Below are 25374 nucleotides of genomic sequence, written 5' to 3' on the forward strand. Positions count from 1 at the left end.
ATTGATGAAAAGAATCCTTGTGCTATTCAGGTAGATAAACATTGAAGAGGCTTGAAGAAAACAAATGAAAGCAATGATAAAAAAGTAAGTGATGGATCTCAATTCCAAGTGTAAACAATGGCTTCAGTGTTTATTTAATCATTTCAAACAGACCACACAATATTACAAAATATTAAGTGCCGCATGTCATACAAAAACAGTTTTGCCTTCTGTAAAAAAAGGTATGTATCAACTTTCAAATATTCAGGTATAAATACAAAACAAATTATGTACAATACCAGAAGAATAATGCTCATTGAAACAAACCTACAAATTCTGAATTAATTATCTAATCTGCATCATAAAACTCACACAAACACACCATGACACCCAATTGCCAAGCTGTCAAATACACGCACACACCAACACACACACACAAACACATTTTTCAAGTTTTGATAGGACAGGACAGTTAGCTTATCTCTGCAGTTTAGAGGGAAAGCCAAAATTATATCTGCATGCAATTCAAATTAGCAAATGTCTAGAGCGCTTTGAAAACAAAAAACAATAAAACGGTAAACAGATAAAGCTGCTCTGACCTCGCGTGCATGACTTTGAAATTTAAAAGGGTTGCACCAGCATGCATGAAAGCATTTATGGCGTGAACTTTAAACAGCTAATAATAATTATTTCTTATTTGTGTTGCTGCAAGACAGTAAGCAGACTTCATCCATTTCTGAACAAGAGCAAAAGCAAATAGCTACTCTAATTAAACCTTAAGTAAGTCAATTGACCCCCTTTCCATCACACCTGCAACACAGATTCATTTATTTGGGGTTATTTCCTCAGAAATACAATAGTAGTTTCACAATACTAAATCTAAAAACTTCTATTAAAATCAGCAAACTTGTATCAATAGAGGAGAACCTGGATTTGAAATAAACTGCAATACCAACAAGAGTGAGTGGGACCAATCAGAAATTGTATGTGTTCACACAATGTACCCATTATCAGTCATTAACTCTGGATCTGGCTCCACTATTGGGTGTCAGAAGTTGCCTTTTCACATTTTGGCACACAACGCATCACCAAACAGGTATGAGGCCAGACATAAAGCTTAAGGCGAAGAAAGCAAACCTGATCGGAAAAAACAACACGAGCTCAAATCAGATATTGTTTATCCACCTACAAGGAGTGATATTATTCACAGCAAGATTAATTGATGTCTCTTGGGGCTTTAGCTCTCTCTCATCCAGTGATTGAAACACGTAAAGCTGCATGGCAGTTAAAGCTGACATTATACAAGGCTGCCCCCTATGGGCCAAAGAGAGGCACAAAACCTTAAGACTTTGGAAACAAAAACAATATAAATTCCTGAGATGACACACTGTAAACGGCGCCTGAACAGAAAAATCAGGTTTTGCTGCTTGGCGAAATGCATAATAACTCCTATCTTCGTTTAAGTTAATACATGCTTTTAAAACAGTGTTTCCTAATGGTTTGATTTACACATCCATGTCAATCTAAACCTCGACAAACATTCCAGTCTGATATTTATTTTTACAAAAATATATACAGAATTTTATAAAATAATCGAAAAGGGGTAACTCCTCCTTTGGGTTCACTGACATCAAAACAGGCATGGTAAACCAAAGAGTTATGGCTTCATAGTGTAATATTTCCTACCTCGAAAAGGCATTTAATTAAATATTCCCCCTAATCTCCCCAGATTACCCCCACCCTCCTTCATCTACACCTCAGCTCTTCAAAAGTTCTCCAAGATCGTAGGTGTCGAAGAAATCTGACACTCCCTCACTATCCTCCAGACTCCAGAGGTAATCGTCGTGGTCCAACGGAGGAGAGAAACTGACAAAGGGGGTGTTGGGGTCTGGGGCGAAAGAGGTGCAAGGAAGCTGGTCTTCTGTCATCTGCAGTAGGCTGGGGGGCAAACCCAGCAGACGCTCAACGTCCAGCATAGTCGAAGTGGAGTCAGAGGCAGAAGTGGCTGTGGAAATATTTGCTGGAAATGAAACCGGAGAGAACAAAGGTTAATCTTTTAGCCAGACATGTCTCTTGAACTTTTAATTGTTATTAAAATATTTTGTTTTAGCTTTTTCATTTTTCCACTTCTCCATGAGTTTATGTTCATTTATTTAGTTTTTTTTTTTAGCAAATCATAATATTTTTCACTCATTTTTGCCTTTATTGTTTGAAATTCTCCTTAATTTTAGTAATTGACTGACTAGAATTGATGCATATTGTTTGACATTTTGGGAAATACCTTTAAACACTTTCTTGCCCAGGTCTGCTTTAAGAATCAAGCTTGAGGAAAGTGGCATTAGCTTAGCATAGCATAAAGAATGATAGTTTAGAAAGGGAGCTAGTCCTTCACCAGTTTAGCACAGCACTCTTACAACAATGTGGAATTAAAGTCAGAATCTGACAGTACTGTACATGACCGCACAGAAAGCCCAGCTTACATTCAGAAGGCTCCTCTTTGACGCTGTAGATTGGTGGCGCCATCGGGGTTACTGGTGGATGGCAGAGGGGCTGAGGGAACTCCTTTTTAGGGGTGATAGCGCTTTTAACTGGGCTGGCATCTTCAAGTCCCTCTTCTGGACACAGGTAGACTTCAATGGGTCCATTCTTACTCTTCAAATATATCTGTAATGAGCCCTGCTGTAGAAGGAGAATATCATTTAAAAAAATGCATATATAGATGTTTATAGTTTCCTTGCAAGTACTCTATGTGTCTTTTGGAGAGCTTTATTATGAGATGAATGTGTTTTCTTACCCCTGCTGTGTCTGGCACCTCCAGTTTGGTGTCTGCAGGGGCCTTGACGGCAATGACTGTCTGGTCTCGGAGTGTCCCGATGGAGCGGATGTCTTGATATGTCACATAGCCCAATGTACAGTGTGGTCAAGGGTAATAACAACAGCAGAATTGACTAGATAATTCTATGTGTAACCATACCCCAAAGACAAATAGAGAAAGATGAGGTCACAAACAATCACTACTAGTTGTAAAGGATATCTTTTATTGTCTTCATATTCTGTGAGTTGTTTGAGCTGTGCGGTGCTGGAGTGGATCAGTTCATCCAGAGACTTTTCTACCCTCTCCAGGTCTCCAAGCTCTTTCCGCAGGGCACAGGCCTTCTCTCCTCCACTTGCACCACCCTCAAATACATCTCCAACCCTACGAGAACACACATAAAACATATTAATAAACAGAATGTGTGACAATCTGATTGAATATTTCATTAAAAACATAATTGACAGAAAGGGATCAGAGGACCCAAACAGCCACTAGGGGGCAGACAAGCGAAGTGTAACCAGGAGTAAATACACCGTTATAACAACACACAACAGCTTTTAAAAGAACCTTTTGAAGGTTATTTTTATTTTTGGTCGGACTGTGTAGGTCACTGCTCAGATAATGACATTTAAATGATATTAGTTATGCATTCCTCATTTAAACTGTCTAACATTTTGTCCATAATGCCCACGATAAACCCTCTGATCATGGTTAGACTAAAGGGCCCTACACAAATTGGTTGTACCTGAAAACCTCTATCTCCTTTTAAGACTAATGACTTTCTGAATATCAAATGTCTCATACTGCATTCGTACTTACAGCCACTGGATGTTGTTCTTTGACTTCTTTCTAATGAGCTGGACTCCCTCCAGTACGTTGGTGATGTCATAGATGCGTCTCTTCTGGACCTCCAGAACCTCAGTGGCCCAGTTTAGATCTAGGACTCCATCAGGAGACTCTGAGATAAGACCCACAAATTTCTTGGTCAGCAGGCCCAGGGAGGTGTCGTACCGTGTCCGCTCACCTGGAGATTTTGGAGCTAAGAGCAAAGAAACAGACAAAGGCACATGAAGTCACTTTAATTACACAAAATATTGGTAGGAGAATAGGTAGCTAGGTGTTCTCCTAGCTGCTCGGTGGAAGAAAATTAACATGCAAAAGGTGCAAACATTTATCATACGAGTGACATTGAGTTGATTAACTGAACGTGACTGATGTAGCAATCTGTGTTTATGATCCTATTCTCTGATAGTTACAGTCTTCACACCACCTTACTCAACCAGAGATAAACCTCAACTACCTAAAAGCACTTCAAAAAGTATTGCACACAAGATATTTGTAATCGACAAAGTTATTACTTGTTGCTTCTGTGAGATTGTTCAATTCTGACATGGCCCTTTTCAAAAGTGTGCAAAAGTGTCATCTTAAACAGGCCATTACTTGTTATTCCCTTTGGACCTGTACCATTGTAAAGCACTGTAACTAAACCACTTCCTGGGGCTTATCTCTTTGTTGTTAAAGTGTTTTATTGTTCTATTTAAATTGCTCTTCTTTATCATTTAAATGGGACTTAATATAACGTTACCATTGACCATATTCAACTACTTTTACAACTTTCCGGGTTTTTTTTGTAATGCCGTTGATGCCTCCTCAATCCCGAGAATAAAAATATCTCTTTTTGAATTTCATTTCCCATTTTTGAGCTGTACACTAAAATGCTCAGATATCAGGACGACAGAGAATGAATCAGCACAGATGCCCATACTAGCACGGGTTAAGTTCAAGCATCTACACACAAAACCGACAACATTACACACCCTCTTAAACATTTCTCTGTCCTCTGACTCTCTAGTTGTGTACTCACTCCTTGGACTTGGTACCCTCGCTGCGATGCTGCCTTTGCCTTTTGGTGTGCGGAACTCTGGCATGTAGAGAGGGTCCTCTAGATCCAGCTTCCTTTTAGCCTGGAAAGAAAAGAGTTAATGAACATTAGTACAAAACAAAAAATGAAATATAAAGCAAAGTAAACAAGTACACTGTTTGAAGTATTTACTAGACTCTTTGGTCTGCAATGTTTTATCCTTCTTGACAAGTTAAAAGCTTAAATAATGAGAATGAAGTGTGTAGGGCACGTCTACGTCCATGCTAATGAAAGTGCTAAATAGGGGGTAGTTGAAAAGTGTCGTAAATGTGCCAACAACCCTCAAGTGTAGGAACAAAGCACCCCCGTCACACTTTTCCCAAGCACTTCAGGCAGGGCTGATCGTGCGTGTGTGAGTGTGGGTGTTTGTGCGAGTGAATAAAGAAAGGGGGTGATAGTGTCTCGACCCATGGCCCGCAAAATGCGAGGAAATCCCTGGAATCATTCAATGACCTTTCCTCCCCCTCTGGAGCCGGCCTACATCCCCTTTGCCCTACAGCTTAAGACCCAGTCTCCCAACACTAACAGAGGATTGCTCAACTTCACTGTAAAGCATAATACACTAAGACCTGCAGCTTCAACCTCAACCCTTTGGACCCCAGTATAATCTTGATATCTTCAAGAGACAATTATTTGTTATCGATGACCTACATGAAAAGTGAAAGTCACATGAACCCAGCCTCCCCCTCACAAGATTGAGAAATGACCAACTGTTTGAGAAAATGAAAAGTTGTGCAAAGTGGCAACACCCTAAAGTGCAGAGTTTTCGACCGTAAATTGTAAATTCCAACACGATTGAAAAGAAAGCCTGCAGTCAATCTACATTAATTCGCTTCGTCACACAGATGCACCCACACAAAAAACTCTCTGGTGACTGAGCTCTTTAGGTGTGGGATTTAAGCCAGACGATACTGAGGCTGCTGGGTAACTTGCTACATTGGTTATGAGCCATGTATGACTGTGTCCTCACTTAACCTTTCAGCTTTGTATGGTCTCACAAACCTGCCTGTCCTACATGGCTCTTCACAAAGACTTGGCAACAGTAATCCTTTTTGTCACTGCAGTGCTTTAGCTAATAGGTTTAGGCAACTGACTCTCAGAGACGGAAAAAGTGCTGAATTGACTTAACCACGTGTGGATGAGCCTGTGTGAGTGTGGAGAAAATGAAGGCTGCCATTGTCCCAGCGTGCCCCCTGACATGTCCACCTGTTGACTGGTGACATCTGGAGCAACCCACAAATGTGCTGCTGCTGGTGGAGCAGATTTAAATCCCTACCGCATACAGTGACTCAAGACAGAAAAAACTCACAGGTCAGAGAAGAGAGGAAAGAGGAAATAGATACTTGTTGGAGTGGTTACAAGCAGGGATAGCTGTAGTGAAAACATTGATAAGATCTTTCTGGTTTTACTTGTCCAATTGCTCCTCACACAGCATACTATATAAAAAGACCAACCTTGACATTAGGTTTTAACTTCATAACATCCATGACTTAAATGTAAAGTTTAACAAGTCTACATGCTTCAGGCTTGTAAGTCAATAATTCACAGCTAAGGCATGGTGACATGTTGTAAGAGGGAAACCAACGGTTTCACCCTGCAGCTGTATAGACTTGGGTGCTACCTTTTTTGCATATGGGATTTCTCTGGTGACTCAACCCTATTACGCAAACACTATTTCTTGTGGTGGAAAGACAGGCTGACATCTGTCGAATTATCAAACTACAGGCAAGCACACAGGCAAAACGACCAGAAAGATTAAACGTGATCACTTGGACCATGATGCTCGATATTCTGTACATTACTGTGTTTACAGTTAGCACAAGTTGCTCAGTTTATGTGCAAAAGCCACTGTTTAGGCCTATTGCTGTTACAGGAAATGGAAACTGACTGAGCCCAAATCAATCCTAAAATATTTTATCTAAGCACAACACATGGCTACTTCTGTCTGCTGTACATTCTTAAGCTGATTGCTGACATTGCTGTGTTGAAATCTCCACAGTAGCGTTTCACACAAAGTCACAGTCACGTGAAGGACGTCTGCTGTGAGGGCCTCTCTTCAAACCAACAAACCTGGTCTGTCAGGCTGCATGGGAATCGGATTCCATCCAAACCAAGGGCAAGTTACAGTATGCCTACAAATATCTACTCCTCTGCAGACAAACCCCTCACTACCACACCCATGGAGAGTCAAAAGACAAACAATGCATGATGCATTGCTGATGACATTGTCAACACGGCTCTAAAGAGGTGAAAGAAGGGTGGATCTGCCCATTTGGGTTTGGGGGTAGAGAGGGGGGGTGCAGGCTGCTTTGAAATGCAAAACTGCCCCTATTGAGGACAATATGCTTCAGGGCCAGTGGTGGCCTGATGCTGGGGTAAAACAAGGTGAGTGAGGGGGAACAGAGAAGCAGAAAGAGACTTTGAGTGAGAGCATACAGTTGGAAATGTGGCCAATGTCACACCCAAGTGTCATAATTCTCAATAGGGGCTCGACTCTGGAACAACTACGTAATTCAAGGCAGCAGTGGAAGTTAAAGGAAAGAAGTTTGTGAGAAAAGGAGTCATTCATAAAGCTGATGTCAATGCTTATGCAGTCTTGGCAGATTGCGAACATTCCGGGAAAATCTGGGAACACGCACATGTGGCATAAGGAGGGAATAAGAGGGACATTGTTTCTGGTTGACATTATGCAGATGCATCTTGTTGCCATTCTGCATTTTGGCTGAGGTAAATGGGGCTTGTTGCTTGGAGCACGATATTGGAGGAAAAAGTATCCGTCATACATAAAAGGAGCATCACTGGATTTTGGCGGGAGGCCTGAATCCTATAACACATTTACATCATTATCAATCCAAAAGGAAACAAGAGTGAAACAACATTATCAGCAGTCTACACACCCTGGTTAAAAGTCACATGACAATCACTGATACACTGCCTTCTACTAGAGTCAGATTAATGAGTAAAGAGGACATCCCTGCAGCTAGAGTTTAAACGTTATTCAGTAAAACATTAACTTTTCTCAGTGTTGCAAAACAAAAGCCCAAAAGTAAGCTTAGCTTTCAGTTATGCATGAGAGTTGTATAGAGTTTTTATTGTCTAAGTAAAAAACAAATATAGTGGACATTTTTATAATCTTAAAAAAGAACTAAGGTTTAAGTTTCACCCGAACATCCTATTACAGTTTAAAAATCTAAAGGACAGTTACTGTGTTGCTGTTAGTTGAAGCAAGTGAGCTGCACATGAAGAAGTACCACTTCCTGTAAACACAAGACGCATGACTGAACATGCAATGAAACTGCTGTGTCAGCAAACACATGTCGAGGACACTCTATTGTCCCATCCATCTTCAAATTATGCGAGAAATTGAAACTAATAATTGACATCAGAATGGTATATTGGCAGGATACTGCTCTGCATCCAAACCTCCATATCATAAGTCGAGAAATATCATTTTATTTTGGACATGAACCTGAAAACTGCCCCCCCCAAAAGCAATAACTACCTCAAAGTGTTTAAGAAATAAAGCACACGGTATTCTTGTCACGTGAACCGTACGAAAGATACAAGTTTTGTCTCACCATCTACTTTAAGTATCTTTTTTAAAAAGACTACAAGGTGATATTTCTCCCTAGAATTGAGAGTTTGCCTAATTGATTGAAACTGGTTGAGGAAGTTTCATAATTATGGGTCTCTGGGACTTTTGAAACCTGCTCTGCAATTTCAAAATGCATAATTCCGTTCCACCTAAACTGAGGCGTCATGTCACATGCAACAATATTGTACATTGAAATAAAATACACACTCAAAAGACTTAGTTAAAGTAACATCAAAAATCAAAACACATTTCTAAATGTATTGTGTGTTCTTAATTTAGAAACAATAGACAACATCATTATCATTGAAAAAACACACTCGGTTTTACTATCAGCAAACTGTCACCTTGACTCTTTGTAGCCAGGGCCAGTTAAAGGGAAAACATCTGTTGCATGAAATGGTCTTAATGCTGGGTTAAATTGTGAGTAATACCTTTCCAGGTCAGTCAACCAAATGAATTAGAATTATGTACTAACCTAATATTAATGCTTACTTCTAATTTAGTTTACCTTGGCATATGATAAGCCAGGTGGTGGCCCATTCCTCACTTTACTTATGTCCATCTAATCCTCTTGAAGGGCCTATTAGTGAATACAGGCTACAAGGGCAGAGGGTTAACATGAGATTTGGAGACCTTGTACATACTCTAGACTAACCCCTAACCCCTTTATCCTTGCTGCAATTCTGTAACCACAAGGCTGCTGGGACACAAACAAGAGTCCAAATATAACAAGCAACAGCAGGTGTGGAGCACTAACACGAGTGCCATCCAATCCTGTCAGATCAAATAATCCTTCAGCAACGGGAAGCATAATGGTCAATGCATTGCAGGAACACTGCTCACATTTACTTTATTTACATGAACAAACCACATTATAAAGTATGATGTTTCTAGTGTTCATAGTAGCTCCTGTCAGCTTAGTGTCAACTCTCGAGGAAAGACACCAGTTGTTCGGTTGCGACCTATAACCTCCACCTCCTTCCTACAGTGGTATGAACAGGTTATACAGGCACTGTATTGCCTCAATGACAGGTGCTGTTTGAGCAGCTGTCATTTGAGTAATCACAACAACAACAAAAATCCAAATACAAGTGATATTATTACTCAGTACATTTTCTGTTTAAGTACAGATTCATTTGAGTTCCCACAATGGTTCATATAACAGCCAAACGCTGTGTTTACATTAATGTCTGCCACCAGCCTGGTCGTTGTTTGATGGTGTAAAAGCTACAGGATATCTGCCACTGTGTAGGCCACTCATACTATCTTTTCACAAGCGAGGGGCCCCAAACACTCTCCAAACAGTATCCCCCCCCTTACCAAAACTATCAGACGCACATTTACACACACAGCGTCTGCTCTTGTCTAGCTACAGCTGGACTGCGGGGAAAAGATGTCACACAATCTAACATGGCAGGCAAAAGGACACACACCATTCACACACATCCAGCAGCAGTCACAGTGGCTCCTTTGTGGCTTATCACGTCAAAACACATTTTGAATGTGCCCAAAACGCTGCTACACCATTATTCCGCCCACATAACCCACTGTACTGGACACACTTTGTATTCAGCTATTGAAAAGTGTGTGTTTTGTAGTGCAGGCTTAGTGTGTATTTGATTCCTTACCGGCAGTCGCCCGGAGGATGATCTGATGGGTTTAGCCTCTGGTCCGTGGGGGGTTGAATACAGGCTGTTGGCTCTTTGTTCGGCCGCAGCTGTGTTGCAGATCTGGGTGAAATAACCGGCTGGTACCGTGCTCATTGGCGGGCTGGAGAGTCCGGTGCTGAAGAACTCAGTCTTCAGTCCTCCGGTGGACAAAACCTTCATCTTCTGCTGAGGACAAGGCAGACCCACTACCGGCCGACCCGATGCCGGAGAGACGCCTTTAGGCATCCGCATCATTTTCCTGAGTAAACTAAATATAACCGGATTGGTCAAACTATAAGCGAACTGATCGATGCCCTGTTAAATCGTTTTCTGTTTATAGCAAGTCGCTGCTGCTGCTAGAGGCTTTGTATGAACATATATTTCAACCCTGCGAATATAATAACAAAAGAACCAAACAGCAATGTTATACAGCAGAACCCAGCCTATTGAATGCAAAATGCATGGGTTAAACGTATAATTAAGACGTATATTTTAACAATATTCCTCAGTAAGTACAGCAGGCTAGTCGGCGTTAATATCCTTTGTCCGGTAACAAAGTACAGAGGAAACTTACCCTACAGGTTACAAAGAAACTACTGGTTAAATAAATAGTCTACTTCAAATATCCAGTTGTTTAAAAGTCCAGTACCAGAAGGATTCCAGGTCTAAGTGAGATCAGGTTCCAACTTGAAATTTACGATTTATTGTGTATCCTTGTGATGCGGAATCCGACCCTGTCTGTGACTCCAGTCCGTCCACCTCAAAGCTCCGCTCTCCATACAACAGGACAAGAACTAGGGAAGAACAGCTTTTTTACCGCCAAAGTTGGTCCCGCGAAATTTAGATCTCCCGCGGTTAGAACTCGCTTCTGATTGGCTCACGGCACGTTCGGCTTGTCACATTTGCATAAAACAGTTGTTCGCCGATGGGGACGGTCCTTTTAAAGCAACAGGAGCACTATTTCAGGACAGAATGTTCTTTATTACCAGAATTGGGAGGCAGACAATGAACATTTAATAATTTGAAAAATAATGTACCCAGTCTACATAATCTGAGGTAAAAAGGGGTTTGTAACTTGATTGATACCTAACTTTAGTTATAGCAGACCACCATGAGTAACACATCTTGCATCATACAGAATTTCCTGTTGGATGCTTGGCCTATCCATAAAATGTGATTTTTATCGAAAATGGAACTTAACAGTCTTTAACAATGTGTGGGTCAGGGGGTGGGTAGCCTCAGATAAAAAGTAGAACACAAGATATTTTCAAATGGTGTAGAACTAGCTGGTTTAACTGAGGAGACACTAGTTTCAACTTAAGTGAAATAAAAGATAAAGTATACTTAATTATGTATACTAATGATCTTTGTTGGTAATTTAAATAGTAAGAAAGGAGCCATTTCATTGTTTACATTGAAATCCATATACACACCCATGAAAGTGTATCGTGGCCTGGTTGGAAGGTGTTGCTGTGGATAGTGTATAGATGATAATTGGATTCATTCAGTACCACTCTTGCTTATTGGCTCAGAGGAGATATTGAAAGAAAACAAACCCCTCCCCCACCAGCAGCTATCCGACCCAAGCCATATGACTTGACCCCTATTGGCCAACGCAAAGCAGGAGACTCATATCCACAGCAAAGCCTTTTGTTATGTCATTTGAATGACATTTCAAACCAAGAACGCTAAAACTGTTCTAAATCAAATTCAGCTAGTTATAGTCAATTCAACCAATATTTTAACAAATACATTTTTATTCCGTATCATTAAACGGTCATGGGTGAGTCCCAAAGTTTACACTGTTGTCTGCTTTTTACACTGGATTAGATGATCTGATTATTCATTTGCTGGAATTTGAGACATTGTTCTCTGTTTATCATATTAAACTTAAGTTTTAACAGATGTAATGAACAAGAAATTGTGCCCGAATTTTCATATTCTATGTAGTCCAACTTAAATCATCTCCACCTTCTTTCTTTTTTCCTTCATAACCAGCTACAAAATGCAGCAGAACAACTCATTGGAAACATTGCATTGTTAGTAGTCCAGATTAATATTTCTTTCAGATTTAGATCCTTTTTGGAGTTAATGTGGTCAGAAATGTGATTAATAGATACAGTGTTTACTTAAATCTTGTTGTTCCCACATTAGTGGTTTTAATGCCTTTCATTGTTGACTTCATTATAGAACTTGGGCTGACATAAGCCTGCAAAACACAACAATATATTGAGCTAAGAACATCAAATTAGCACACTGAGAAATATGACACTATGGGTACACAATAATGTATATGCATATCAGTTTAACCATGACATCATCATTCTTTTTAGAGCCTATTTTTACTTATCATTGAATACTGTTTACCAAGCATAAATAAATAAATGTCAAATATAAATATATAGTAAATATGTCATGAATGTCTTAAGTCGTTTTAGGATTGTGTGAAAGACCTCACAGCGAGCGCTCACTATGCCAAACAATAAGAAGTAGTGTTGCATCAACATTCTAAACAACAAATTATGGGCTTTTGTTTGGCAAGCCAAAAATGTGTTCATGACACAAATGCACTGATTCAGAGTTGGACATATGTAGTTTGGTAAATTGACAATTTGAAGGGTTACATGTGTGTTCCTTAGTTTTAAAATTGATGGCAGTAATCTCTGTATTGATCCAAACCAATTTGGATTTGTTGCAAGGTCAACGGGGTTGCATTTCTATGTCAAAGCCACACTTGACCTGCGGAAGTTCATTTAGAAATCAGAAGCAACAGAGCTTATCTTGTGTTTAGAGTGCTGACATTCCTGGGATGTCAGGAGGACACACGTTGTTGCATCCTGATCCAACACCCCCATCTTGTGGTGAGGACGGAAATCTGATCTTCTTTACTGGAGCCTGAAGCATTGAATGCTTAAACATTCTCTGTTTCTTTCAATTGAGAACACACATAAGGTAAATCTAGATCCATCTATTATAACAAAAAATGACCCATGCAATGTTGCACAATGCTGCATTAAACTACTCCTTAAAACTGCACTGCTACTGCAGTTCTTCCTATATTTTTCTATATCTATATTTATGTTTCTTTGGACATACACCAAGGAACAATTATTGTATGTGAAAACTTGCTTGGCTGTAAAATGAATTCTGAAGTGTTTGATGCAGTCTACTACAAAAAAACAACTTTGTAAATGAAATGTTTGTTAATTAGTTGTTTAGTATACTCTATGGCAGTTTTTGCCCATTGTTTGTAGTTTTATACATACATTAAGATGTTTATAGTAAATTATCCCAAGGTTTGCATACTTAAGGCGAGGCACAAATCACAATACAAGTATGCCTTACAACACCTGATCTACAGTAAATAAACATCTGGAATTAGATCTGATTCAAGTTTACTGTCTTCTTTAAAAGAGAAGTACTGTGAAAAAGAAATGCAATAAAATGCAGATTGATGAAAATACCTTATGTTTGGTTGTAAAAAAAATAAAAATAGTAAGAGGTAGATATTAATGTGCTAGATGTAAATAAAGCAGGAACAGCTTTAGCCTAAAATAATATATGTAAAATGTGTATTATTATTTTATTTGTGTACACGTTCACTTACTTTCTGTTTATTTATCTGCAATAACTTTTTCATTTGTGTTAGTTTCTATTTATTTATGTTGTATCGATAATTCTAACTTGCATTATTTTACTCAAACCTATTAAGCTTGGCAGAGGAAGTGAAAAACGGCAGTATAATGACAGAGGAAATTGCAGAAATTATCATTATCAAGCTATGTGCTACTGCCATGGATAGACAAAAGCTCAGTCCTCTCTTTTATTTTCATATTGTTCTTATTCATTCAGTCTAGAAAAAGCGTGGCACTCTAACCAACTCAACACTGTTAATCATATTATCAAAATAAGTCAAATGAAATTCAAAGTTATCTTTCTTTAGTTGAATATCTAAGCTTGTCCTTGCCTTGAAAGTAGCATTCCATTCTGCAGCTAGCATGCATTCCTATAGTAAAAGCTAACTGTACAAAAGCCCATCGATTCATATTATTTTGGTAATGTGTAAGTTGTGCTATTGTTATTTTGGTCAGGCAGTTAATTGGCCACCTATGGCTGAGCACTATAAAGCTGAGGTTTCATTAGGACCTCTTCCTTTTCTGGCATCTTCAGGAGTGGGATCGAAGTCCAGCTGTTGCAGGCTGACTGTTGAAAACCACACACATAAATACATACAAACTCTGATCACACATTGATCATTCTTACTCTGTGTTGTGGGTGTGAAGACTCAATAAAGAGTCATTTCTTTGGACACCGTTTCCTTTTATTGTTCTAATCGGACATTCTACAGTGGTTGCCACCGGAAACATAGTCTCAGCATCACAGCTCCTTTAACAATTCTTTTCACTAACACAATTGATTTGCCACCCTGTTACTATAATTAAATCAATCAATAGTAAAATACAGTAACTGGGTTGCATTTCCTGTAGTAACATGAGTTATCTTCAGTAGAATTACATGTTTATATATAAATTGGCATAATCTCAATTTTATAATATTTTCCCAGGTTATGAATTCCTTCTTTTGTTTATTTAAAATTTATTTCTATTTATTTCAAAGTTCTAGCCCACCATTGAGCGCTGTTGAAAAGCAACAAACAAAATATCTAATACAAATTGTATCACTGTTGCCTGAGCTGGCTAAAAAAATGTTTGTGATACTTTACTACCTATATTTATCTAATACATTACAGAAACATTGAAAATAAAGGTTTTCAAAAGTGTTGATACCTCCTATTCTGGAATGACCCATACAGTGTCTACAGTATATCACGAGTGTGTTTGAACCGTACCACTTTTAGCAACAACACATTTCTACCACTAGATGGAGCTGCAATACCATTATCAGGACAGGGTTGGGAAACTTCGTCAACCTATTCGACCCTCAACACATGGTTTCAACATATTAGAGAGTTAGATGTTTTGTTTCTTGTCTAATTTTTATGTTTGAAAAGACTATAAATAACTTTTTTTTGTACAGTTGCTGATGATCCAGATGAGGCACTGGTAAGGTGTGCCAACATTTGATGTCTGGAATTCAAGATATCTCCACAAGGTCGAGTAGGTGAGTCATCATTTGAGATCAACGAAGTAGTACAGTGATATCCATTTACCAAACGGCTCTTTTAACACAGAGTTGTATTCTTTGTGTGGGCCTGATTACATTTTTTGACAAAAGTGAAGCTCTGCATATTAAAAAAATACTTAACAAGGAGTTTCTTTTGTTAGAGTTTAATAAATGCTACCTTGCAGGTGATTATTTAGTTTCAAAGGTCAAGGCTTTTTGCACAAGCCGATCTTGTGCCATTTTTGTTCAATGATTAAATGGTTTATGCTCACTCAACATCCTCTGTTCTTACACCATTTAGGAAGTTCAACCTACTGGCACTACTTCGTTCTTTGGAAAATTAGAAACACTCACAGGAAACTCCCTTTCGTTTAATTTCCAACCACTCAACCTCAAGATTCATCTGAGTACATCCTGTTATATCAGCATTTCATTGACATCCAGCGCTACGTCAGCATCGCCTTTATTTTCTGGCTAACAAGTTGTTATATCACATTCGTTATTTCGTCAATATAAACCACAAAGGCCAAACTGTTTTTACAACTTTTTTATTTCATGTCATTACATAACAAACATACATACAAAGTTTATAATAAAGAGTTTATAAAACTCACAGCACATAGTCCGTAGAAATTACACAATCCCCACAAACATTCACAATTAACTCTATTATAGAGTTCTGATTATACCTAAAACCCAAACCCCCATTCAGAAAAAATACCAACATCCAAATTGACTCACACCTTACATACCCACAGCAGATAGGTACACATCTGTATGAAGTTGTAACAGTCTCATTAGAAATCAGATTAAAGGGGAGAATTAATGCAGGGATAATTATGTGAGATGACGGGAGACTTGATGTACAAAGAGTTCAGGTTGGGGGTGAAGTTTAAGCTCCATAAAGTTGGTTTGGAATGCATCACATAAAGGAAAATCAAACAACAATGTAACAATGTTTCTACGTCTACCTATAGGGGATCCCAGGTTTTTGGATGAGCGCATACAAAGCCAGTCGCTTTCAGTTTCCAATCCTGACTTCTGCTTTGGTGTGTTGATTTGTCTGTCCAGGGGCCAAAGAATGAGTCTCTGTGTTGTTGCTCATGAACCACTGTTGATCCCCACTCATCTAGGAAACAGTCCACTTTTTCCTGTCTTTCCTTTTTAAACCCTCCACCTCCCTCCTCCTTCTTCTCTCTCAAATACCTATCCCACCCTTTCTGCCCCTCTTGTCCTCTTGCCCGGAGTGAAGTGGAGACATGTGTTTCCCTGCACCTGCATGGAGAGAAAGGAAGAAAAGTGAAGTCAGATCTCTCTCTCTCAAACTCCCTCCCCCTCCCTGCAGAGGAGAGCAGACAGACTGGCGCCTAGCATGGAACTTTCATTAACCCCAGGCAGATAGCAATGAATCCGCTACATTCACTGGCCTGTCTAATTGGCAACCATGGTGAATGTGAAGGGTAGGGGGACCTCTGTCTTCAAGCACATCAATGCCTACACTATTCTAAAAGCCATTAAAAGTTTTGGTTTTTAGGCTTTTTCATTTTCAAAGTCAAAACAAGACACTGTTATGATCATAAACGAGTGCCCTGAAGGTATGAGGGTTTTTCTAAGAACACTTATCTCGGGATTTCTTCAATTTAGGCAGACATTAGGGAATGATAATGAAATGATAAAATGCCGACATACCGTGATTTGTCATCCTTTTCCTAGTGGCACAACCGCCCTTCTTCTTTGGAGAAATTGCGAGCAAGGTCCGCAGTCTGAATGGAAAGCAAAAAGAGCAAAGTGTTAGATGCTGACAAGACTCTCATTCTAAATGCATAGAAACAATAATAACTGTGGGGATGCAACATGATTTCCACAATATCACACATCATGGAACACCATACTGCCACCTCTAATAGTCTTAATATATAAAATCAACGCTATGTATGCAATCGTGGATGCACATTGTGTTACTTTGTGGACAACACTTTATAGGTCGAACAACACATGAGTGCAAATAAGCAACAGTGAAAGTCGGTGTAAAAGAGCAAGCATCAATCCACCCTGCAGCCCGCATTTCCCCTCACCTTTATTGACAGAACCATCTCCGGCGTCGCTGTGTCCTCCGCCTCTAGTGCGATCTGCAGGTCGAAGATGTAGTCGATAACGTGTTGCAGGATTTCCACCTGACTGACCGACTTGTTCTGCGGGATGCTCGGTACCAGCTCCTTCAGCTTCGAGTAGCAGTCGTTCATATCGCACAGGGCGCCCAGTGGCTCCTCCAGACACGAGTGTTTATTCCGGCTGATGGCGAGACTCTGCTCCGAAATGCAGCACACGGCCTTGTAGCAGCTCCTCACCGAACGGACGGGACTGATGGCTTTCATGGTGAAAACAGAAAACAATAACAACAAGACTCAGCTTGATGTTTGAATATACCGTGGTGTCGGTTTTCCTTGTTCTTCTATCGCTGTCCTGAAATACTACAGTGCTCTGACAGCGACGTACAGTTAGCTCTTTATACACTGCCCACTTGCGGACGCCCCTTTCCTCGCATCGTGCTCTGATTGGCTTGTGTGAAGAGCAAGGCTATTCTCATTGGTTGATTTCACCTTGTGGAAGGTTTGGAAAGAATGAGGAAATTAGGGCTGGGATGCCTAAAGGGTATTGTCAATCACTAAATCACCACCTTTAGCTGGTTGTATTTGTTGGAATAGATAGAAATGTTCTTAAAATGGAAGAATCTTTGTCACAATTAGGGATATTTTTTGTTTACAATCAGGCCTCCTTACTCAATAAGAGATGGCACTATAATTATATATTTCACTACAGACACTATATCACTTTTAATTTCATAGACAGCTACATCTCAGTGAAATGGAGATACTTTGAGCTTATCATGTTCCATAAATCTGGCCTATTGTTTTTACTTGTTACTGTAAATTAAATTTGACTGCATATCTGACTTGATCATTTGATATGAATTTATGACTAATTATTTATGTTTATGATAGCTTTATTGTCCATTTTCTTATAGCCCTGTTGCATGTACCAGTGTATTGGACCATAATTAAAACGCACAAAATATTATGGGTGCACAAATCTCTCCAGTCACTTTGGCTACAGCTAAAATCAAAACATATTTTGGGTTAAACAGTTTAATTGTGAACGTTATATTTGAACAATTCCAAATGTTGCTACGTTTTAGTTTACATCAAAGCACGTCCCGTTCTGTTCCTATTTGGGTCTTATTTTCCCCTTTTCTCACAATCCTGTTTTGTGGAGGAATGCAGGCCTGAGCCAGCTGTGTGTCCTATCCCGGCCCAGCTGTGTTGATCTAACGCGCCAGTCCCAGACATGCTGGCGCCAGCCTCCCGACGTCATCCATTCACCCCGAAGCGCACTCCCCTCTTTGGCAAACGGCCCGCCCTCCCCCGTCCACCACCAGAGGGATAAGAAGCAGAGACGCTCAGAGATCCGATAGGCTGACCGGTCTGTCACTCACGGACATGGCTCTACTCCCCAATTTCCCTCCTCCTAACTGCAGTTTTACTCAACAAAGTTAGAGGAGATCTCTTCCAAATACTGTGTTATGATAAATATAATAACATATAATGAGAATCTCTTCATGAAAAGTGAAAAAGTCAACATACAATTATTATTGACGCAATTGCAACTAATATATGTACAGTTGTGTTACTTTAATTGAGCTATAAAATGTTGATTATTTATAAAACGCTTTTTTTAAGATTACAAGCAATTAAAGGTACAGTACACATTTTATCTTAGTTTTTGTATTTGTGCGTAAAAGTGCATGGCTGGAGATATCATTGCCATTATACAGAGGTTAACCAGATGTTCAAGTCACTGCCTTCCTCATGGCAATCACGCCCCCCCCCCCCCTCTCCACAACCATTGACCCTGCCTGACAAGTCACTCAGCGACCTTACTCAAGAGCAAACCACAATATTGAACCGTGAGACAGGACTTCAGTCCAGTGCTATTTTAGAGATATATTGTGTGAGCAGTGCAGAGTATCCAAACAAGACTTTGACCTTAAATATCTTTCTTAAGTATGTCGATGGGAGGGAAAATATTGCACAAAAATTCCCAGGTCTGGTGGGAAAATCATTTTTCATATTTGCTTATGTAGCAAACTGGGTACGAACAAATAGATAAGATGTTCTTGGGTTTCATAGCTCAGTGTGTTGTCAGTAGCTATTTTTAGGAACTATAAAGGCTATTCCTAGGATATCAAAAGTGCCAACAGAGAATTTCCTCCCATGACAGTGCTTGTCCGCAAATTCCAGAACGCTCAAATCCTTGCGCGACACACACACACACACACACACACACACACACACACACACACACACACACACACACACACACACACACACACACACACACACACACACACACACACACACACACACACACACACACACACACACACACACACACACACACACACACACACACACACACTAGTGTGTCTGGGCAAGGATCAGGTGCTTGTCGGAAAGGCCCCGGACACAATCAAGTCTCTCTTTCAATGGATGGGAGAATTCCGAGCCTGGCGTCAGTGAGTCTGCCTCTCTCTCTGCCCTCCCTCTCCCTCTCCCCGCTCCTCCATGCAGCTGGACGCAGACAATCAAGCCATCAACAATCGCCATGCATAATTAGCAGCGCCCCCTCCTCTCTCCTCCTCTCTACTTCTCTCTCTCAATTAAGTTTCAACCCAGTATATTTTATTGGCAGCAACATACTTAGGTTGTAATAAAAATACTACCACATAATAATGAGCCTAAACATCTGTTTCACTTCTATGACTCAATGTGTGTCCAGTATTGAAATCCTAACCCCTCTTCTCATGTCTTTACCTCTTGAAGCACCTTCTCTCAACATAAACAAAGTGTCTCTTTCTACTTTTGGTAACAACAGAACAGAGTGTAAAGTAATGAGGGTAGTTTCGTGAGATAAGAGAGACAGAGGCAGGGAAAGCAACATACTGCCATGAGGAGAGGCCGTGTTGTATACAGAAGGGTATCTTTTTTATCCACAAGTGCAGACCCATTTAAGTGGGGGATAATTAAGTGGCAAGAAACACACTGAAACTTAATTCTTTGAATCCCTGGTGTGTGACATGCTGGATTCCTCCTCCTCTGCTCCCTGTTTTCCTTCATCAAAGAAGCTACAGTCCTCACCCTCAGCTTTGAACAGCCTACAGATCCAGAGCTTTTGTCCCAAGTGACCCAGGCGGTGACATGACATTTTATGCACATTGTTGATTTGTACTGGTCACTTGTTTTTTATGTTTGAGTCACTTGTTCAAGTTTAGCAATAATAATCTTGCCTGGTTTTGATGAGATGGTCACGATGCATTATGAAAGAAACTCACCCACATACTTCATTCATTGATTAATTCACTCACCCTCTATGTGCCCATTGTGGTCGTTAGGCATTGCAAATTTGAGAATTAAGACACTTTCTGTCTGTGGCTGTCTGCAGTATGTAATTTAAGAACATTTATATATTTTTTCGCAGCTGTAGCAAAATCCCCTAACTTGTCACCAGTGAAAATTATAGGTCAATAAATGATTTTTGACCTCAGATGTAAACTACTTTTTCTAAACTGTATCTAAATATAATTTCATTGAAAATTATGTCTGCTGTGTTTTGTTTTTTTTTGCCAATGAATTAACTTACAATATACAGCAGATCCAATTAAATCAATAAGCGGCAAAGTACATTTCCATTATAATACCTCGACAGAAATACAAAGTACTCAGAAAGAGGTAATGTGGGGCTTTAGAGTACTAGACTCTTTCTCAAGTTAGTCCATAAAGAAATAATTTTGAGGTACAGAGGCTGCCCTTTGTGGGAACTTTGCTGTTGTCATGATTATGTGGTCATGTGACACTGTCTATGTCCTTGGGTGTGAATATTTTACTGGTTCATGCAGGCATAAATAGAGACATACAACTGCATTGCAGGTCGGACACAAGCCACCGAAGGCCATAAAGCCCATGGCCACCAAAACAAGCTGACTGTAAAATGTTCAGTGCGACTGCGCAGTCGGAGAGGCTGCCAGCTGTTGGTCACACTATTGTTTTGTCGTTTTCATCGTCCCTGACTAGAACAGTCCGTTTATTCTGAAGCCATCCAAAGAGGATAAACATCTGGCTTTGTTAGTGCCAGACTTTGTGACCATGGTTGGGGCCAGCTGGTGTAGGCGAAGTGATTAGTCAAAACACCTTTAATAAAGTGACTTCCAGAAGAGAGATCACTGCAGTCTTTTCCCTACCAAACTCACTGTCAAGCAGTCAGACTCAGATGATTATTTACAACCACTCGAGAGCTGACTGCTGTGGTTTTCCACTGAATGACCATTAATGGAAGCACTTTAGGCCCTAATAATCCCTCCTAAAACCATTCTTCTGTTTTCTAAACCAGCAAATACACATCCAGAATGAGCATTTGCAGAGAGCCCAGATATTTGCTCGTTGTCTCCACATTGCCAGGGAAAAACAACTTTGATCAACATCCAGTCTTGAGGCTTTCTCCCATATTTGGACATATCTTTAATCATCAAACCTAAATGAACTCAAAACACAAAACATGTTGTTCTTACTGTTGTTTGAAAGAGGGGCATTTGTGATTATTGTGCTTTAAACTAGAATTTTTCGTGAAACCCTACACAAAATGGGAACAGGGTGTTAGAGTCTATTCTTACTGCTCTTTAATATTGGGAAATAATATGACTACATGTTTTACGGAAAACAAAGCTAGATGGAGGCAAAGCTTGCAAATTGAGGTGGAAGAGGCACCTTAAATGGACATAAACCAATCCATAAACCAACACTTATGACCAACAACAATGGTAAGTTGTAATGAAATGTTTAGCTGGCCTATGCACATCGAGGGCATCAAGTCCAAACATTGGCCTTAATGTGTTTCCTGACCCCACACAAGGTCAAGTTTTGGCATGTGTTTTTGTGATGAGACAACGTGGGCTTGGAGCAAATTGGAAAGATACAACAGGAAATTTGTATGCATGATCAGGAAGCCCAATGAAGAAAACAAACTGAGAGGGGCAGAGAACATTAGTGTGGAAAATGACTGTGGGACAGACTTGATGGCAAGTGACAGAAAGGCAAAAGAAAGAGAGGGATTGAGAGGAAGAAAGATGTAGAGGAGCCTGACTATGGTTGCTGCTGCAGGGGTTCAGCTGGTCAGGCTTCACAAAGACACACACAGAGGCCATTAGGTCCCTGGTGGGTATCTCTGCACCTGTGTGTTTGTGTGTGTGTGTATGTGTGTGTGTGTGTGTGTGTGTGTGTGTGTGTGTGTGTGTGTGTGTGTGTGTGTGTGTGTGTGTGTGTGTGTGTGTGTGTGTGTGTCATGTGTTTCTAGGTCAAGTGGTTCCCTGACATCCAAGATGCACCACAGCAGTGACTTTCTCTTTCTTTCACTGGCTTCATATTCTTTTAACACTGTCTTTCGTCTGTCCCCCACCCCCTACACACACACACACACACACACACACACACACACACACACACACACACACACACACACACACACACACACACACACACACACCCTTGCCACCCCTCTTCATCTCTCTTCCTTATGCTGCTAATGAATGAAACAGTGGGGACGACGACATGATACACAGCTGATTCCCACCACTCTCAGACACACACATGCACACACCCTTACCCTTCCTAATCTGGGTCAGTGGTGCCCCTCTTGGTCACCCCTGTTGGAGCCCTCCAGACGGAGGGGGCAGAGTGGGAGCAGAGAGGTCTGTGCTCTCAGTGACCTGATTAAAGGCTCTAACGCAGACTACTGAGCTCCGTAACCAATCGAACACAACACACAAGCTGCATGCATGGGCCTTGCTACAGGACTGTCTTTCACTCTGTCTGCCTGTCATAAAGTTGTCTGCTTAATCGCTCTCTCCATTTGGCTTTATTTATACGCTCTTAAGGTAAGATTTCTGTTCACCCCTACCCCCATCACCTATCATCGTAATGGCTTTAATTATGGGGTTGTGACGTCCAAAGCATCCCTCGATGGACATAAGCACTCAGGGAAAATGGACACTCGGCCAGCTGGTCATCTAGTCATTACCCTGCAGAGCTGGGCATTATAGGGCGAGTCCTAATTGGGTTTTGTGTGTAAAAACATCACATCACTAAAGTTGTAATAATCCAATGTGAGGAGCTTTAAAACATACAGCTTTTCTTGTTTTGCCGGTGAATCATGTGAAGTTATCAGTTAAATAAATCATCATCCCACTCTTGACCTATTGCAACTTTGTGATGCTACTTCTAAACAGTGCTAAGCAAAAATACTTGAAAATCCATGTATCTTTCTTAAAACAAAAGCTGAAGTAACATAGCCATGAGTCATTCCTAAAGAGAGTATCACTACCAGGAAATGTCCATATCTGTGTAGCCATGTTTGTTCTGAGTGTATTGTTTCATGGACATTTCCTGCTAACATTCTTTAGCTTCTCTGTAATTTACTGAAAATATCCTTCCACCACTAAGTTAAGAGTCTGGCCAAAGTAGAGGGTCAAAGACACTCAAGATTTCTAAAAATGTTGCTTCCTCCAATTCCCCAGAATGGCCAAAAGAGGAAAACGGTCTGGAGAAGACAGTTCTCACAATCTGGAAGTATTTAGGCTTAAAAGAAGACTATATTTATACAGCAACTCATAAATACAAAAAATGTAAGACTTGTATAAAAAGACACAATAAAATGTTGGTTTACCAATACTGCAAAAAATAAATATTGATCCCACAAACAAAATGCTGTTGTATTAGTTTGGATACAGTAAGTATAAAGGTGTCCCGATACTGAACAGAAACAATGCATTGTTATATGCAGATACCTCATTGCTTTCAGGGAAAAAAACTAAACAGTAATGTAACCAATAGAACGTTATGCAACATCATTCCAGAAAAGTACTGATTGACCCAGTCAAAGACCTAAAACTGCTCTCTTCTTGTACTTAACTGTAGTAAAACTAAACACTGACACGTTTTGGCATCTGTTAAACTGTCATACTCATATATGTATTGCTCAAATAGGCTGTACTAGGTCATATCTTACTGTCTGCCTGGTACCTGTAACAGCAACACAGCCACTATTTTTCTCTTCTTTTTTTTGTCACAAAGCTATTTTTGGTCTAACGCCCACTTAGACATCTACAATGCTCCCAGTTCAAGGCAGGAAACTTGCCATATGTCATCACCCTCTCTTTTTGTTTACTAGTTCCATATGTATACTTTCAAATTAAAGGCAGTAATACTCTCGACAACATTTTGAAAAATGACAACGTTGAATATCTCAAAACTTGGGAAAATAATACCAAAAGTTTCTGCATTGCTGTATCCCTTTGGGGCTACAAGTAATTTAGTACATTTGTAGTCCAATCTTTTTACAAGAAAAAGGCAGAGGAGAAACGGTGAAGGCAGAGATAGAGACCACAGGGTCAGGCTGATGACCTCAACACAGTGAGCTCAGATAAAGACAAGCACTTCAAACACCGCTGATAAGCTTCACAGTGAAGGACGCAGAGCAGTCCTTTTGGCCAAAACAAGAGATAGGCCTGACAAAGCCCAGCCTTTGAAAGGTAGTGTAAAACTGATAGAAATCACTGCGTCTTTGCATTGTATTCAAAAAAGGCACACATGTAAAGATATTTTATCGCTGCGGGTTTTGCGTCAACAGAGGGGAGAAGCGTGGAGGGGTTGAGACAGATGGGACATCCCCTTTATCTTATCAGCGTTAATATAGTCAACAGTGGCCTTTTGTAACTGAATAGGCCTCAGCCTAACGTGATAGACAAGCTAAGCAATGTTAGCGGTCAATCAAACGTGTGAGTGTGTTCATTCACATCACAGCAGCCCTATAATGACTGTTTAACAATCCCGAATAGTGCTCACCTGTGTCAACGCGTTGAGTGACTGAGTTAATTATTGTCCTGCAGACGTCTGTAAGGCCTCAGAGAGACAGAGAGATTACAGAGGACAAACTGAAGATCAGATAAACAGAGAAGCTACCTTTCTTTTTAGCTGCAAGACTGATCGATCTCGAGATTTGAGTTAAACTCTGCGGTTTAAATACTACAGAGCAAAAGCGTCAGCACTGTTTTTCACGCTCGTTTAAGATAATGCTCATAAATGACTTTTTGTGTTCATGCCAGATGTGTGCCCCTCTCTTGTTAGGGAGGCAGATGATTCCACCCTCCCCAACCAACAACAACACTCCAATGTTAGGCTAACCT

The 25374-nt window shown here is 40.2% G+C and overlaps 2 protein-coding genes across 3 annotated transcripts; both read right to left on the bottom strand.

The window, feature by feature from the left end:
• Positions 1-111: 111 nt before the first annotated feature.
• Positions 112-10732, bottom strand: e2f2 (E2F transcription factor 2). 2 transcript variants are annotated; one of them, XM_063908105.1, is made up of 7 exons: positions 9939-10732; positions 4659-4758; positions 3614-3833; positions 3012-3175; positions 2774-2886; positions 2460-2655; positions 112-1999 (listed from the first exon to the last, which is right to left on the bottom strand). In XM_063908105.1, exons 1-7 carry the CDS (start codon positions 10212-10214, stop codon positions 1737-1739), a joined length of 1332 nt encoding a protein of 443 aa, XP_063764175.1. In that variant the 5' UTR covers positions 10215-10732; the 3' UTR covers positions 112-1736. The 2 variants fall into 2 exon arrangements, with proteins under 2 accessions (XP_063764175.1, XP_063764174.1); XM_063908104.1 differs by having other exon boundaries at positions 2460-2658.
• A 4883-nt stretch (positions 10733-15615) lies between these two features.
• On the bottom strand, positions 15616-17574 carry id3 (inhibitor of DNA binding 3). The gene is made up of 3 exons (XM_063909482.1): positions 17159-17574; positions 16773-16846; positions 15616-16358 (listed from the first exon to the last, which is right to left on the bottom strand). The coding sequence occupies exons 1-2, from the start codon at positions 17456-17458 to the stop codon at positions 16793-16795; spliced, it is 354 nt and encodes a 117-aa protein (XP_063765552.1). The 5' UTR covers positions 17459-17574; the 3' UTR covers positions 15616-16358; positions 16773-16792.
• Between the last annotated feature and the right edge of the window lie 7800 nt (positions 17575-25374).

Source organism: Eleginops maclovinus, chromosome 19 (genome assembly GCF_036324505.1).
Source record: "Eleginops maclovinus isolate JMC-PN-2008 ecotype Puerto Natales chromosome 19, JC_Emac_rtc_rv5, whole genome shotgun sequence".
Classification (NCBI taxonomy): Eukaryota; Metazoa; Chordata; class Actinopteri; order Perciformes; family Eleginopidae; genus Eleginops; species Eleginops maclovinus.

Coding starts and splice junctions, on each gene's coding strand:
- e2f2 (XM_063908104.1), bottom strand. CDS start 10,214: ATGATGCGGATGCCTAAAGGCGTCTCTCCGGCATCGGGTCGGCCGGTA. Junction 4,759..9,938: donor CATCCTCCGGGCGACTGCCG/GTAAGGAATCAA, acceptor TTTTCTTTCCAG/GCTAAAAGGAAGCTGGATCT. Junction 3,834..4,658: donor GAGGGTACCAAGTCCAAGGA/GTGAGTACACAA, acceptor CTTTGCTCTTAG/CTCCAAAATCTCCAGGTGAG.
- id3 (XM_063909482.1), bottom strand. CDS start 17,458: ATGAAAGCCATCAGTCCCGTCCGTTCGGTGAGGAGCTGCTACAAGGCC. Junction 16,847..17,158: donor AGATGGTTCTGTCAATAAAG/GTGAGGGGAAAT, acceptor CTTTCCATTCAG/ACTGCGGACCTTGCTCGCAA.